General features: G+C 57.9%; 1 protein-coding gene across 1 annotated transcript in view; it reads right to left on the bottom strand.

The window, feature by feature from the left end:
* Positions 1-1,011, bottom strand: part of KCNN4 (potassium calcium-activated channel subfamily N member 4) — a 5,482-nt gene extending 4,471 nt beyond the window's left edge. Inside the window, exon 1 of the mRNA XM_032262849.1 lies at positions 97-1,011. Coding sequence (XP_032118740.1) covers positions 97-615 — 519 coding nt within the window. The 5' untranslated portion in view covers positions 616-1,011. The remainder of the gene's footprint in view (positions 1-96) is intronic.
* Between the last annotated feature and the right edge of the window lie 430 nt (positions 1,012-1,441).

Genomic DNA, 1,441 nt, shown 5'->3' with positions numbered 1-1,441 from the left:
CCCAGCCCCTCCTCCCTCGGACCCAGGAGTCCCAGCTCCCAGTCCCTCTTCCCTCGGACCCAGGAGTCCTGACCCTCAGCCCCTCCTCCCTCAGACCCAGGAGTCCTGACCCTCAGTCCCTCTTCCCTCAGACCCAGGAGTCCCAGCTCGCAGCCACCAGGCCCCACTCACCGAGCACCCCCCGAACCACAGCATCTCTGCATGCAGCACCATGAGTCCGATGCCAATTCCCGCCAGCGCCAGTGCCCAGCCAGCCAGAGACTTCTCCTGCTCCAGCAAGTGCTTTCGGCGCCTCAGGGCCCCCAGGCCAAGCACCAGATCCCCGCCCATGGCCCCCGGGGTCTTGGGGCTCAGCCAGCTTCCTGCCCAGGGTCCCCCACCTCGCAGCATGCACAGGGCAGCCACTGTGGCTTGCAGGTCGTCAGCCTGCTCTGCTGGCTCCGGGACTTTTTCTCTGAGGCACAGCAGAGCCCTGTGCCCTCTGGGGAGTGGTGACGGCCAGGCAGGGCGGGGAGGGGCAGGGGCAGGGGTAGGGGGAGGCTCCCCAGCCCCCCCTTTCAAGACTAAGGAGGGGCAGGGGTGTGTCTTGGGGCAGAGCGAAGAAGATACATACATCCACGTGGAGAAAGACACACACGGACACACAATGGGCTTTGTCACACACAACGGTCTGTACCTTGTGACACACACCTCCACTCACCACACCCAGACACTGCAGGACATTTCACGGCCCAAGACGGAGACTAACACACCATGGCACACAACACAACCTACACAGAGTGACTCACAACTCCCAGCAAGCTCTGAAACCCACAGCCACACCCAGACACCACACACATGGTGTGACACACACCACCACTCAGCAAGGCAGGCAGCATCCCGCGGCGCACACAGCCACACAAACACCGTCCACACACAGGCACAAATATTATACTCAAAGTTGTCAAACTTTCTTTTTTTTTTTTTAGATGGAGTCTCACACTGTCACCCAGGCTGGAGTGCAGTGGCTTGATCTCGGCTCACTGCAACCTCCGTCTCCCAGGTTCAAGCAGTACTACTGTCTCAGCCTCCCAAGTAGCTGGGACTACAGGTGCCCACGACCACAACCGGCCAAGTTTTGTATTTTTAGTAGAGACCAGGTTTCACCATATTGGTCAGGCTGGTCTTGAACTCCTGACCTCAGGTGATCCGCCTGCCTAGGCCTCCTAAAGTGCTGGGATTACAGGTGTGAGCCACTGCGCCCAGCCCACAACTTACTCTGACACACATCCAAACAGCACAAATCGGATGATACACATCTGTGGCCACACAAACACAACATACACCAAGTGTTACGCAAACACACAACATATGTTAAAGTAGTGACACCCTGACACCACACACCACGCACCTATGTTACCACTGTGCAGTCTTCAGTTTCACAAACACTACACACCCTTGG

This window comes from Sapajus apella, unplaced genomic scaffold, assembly GCF_009761245.1.
Source record: "Sapajus apella isolate SASKATOON/1434 unplaced genomic scaffold, GSC_monkey_1.0 scaffold130, whole genome shotgun sequence".
NCBI classification, from domain to species: domain Eukaryota; kingdom Metazoa; phylum Chordata; class Mammalia; order Primates; family Cebidae; genus Sapajus; species Sapajus apella.
This window is presented reverse-complemented; position numbering and strand designations above follow the sequence as displayed.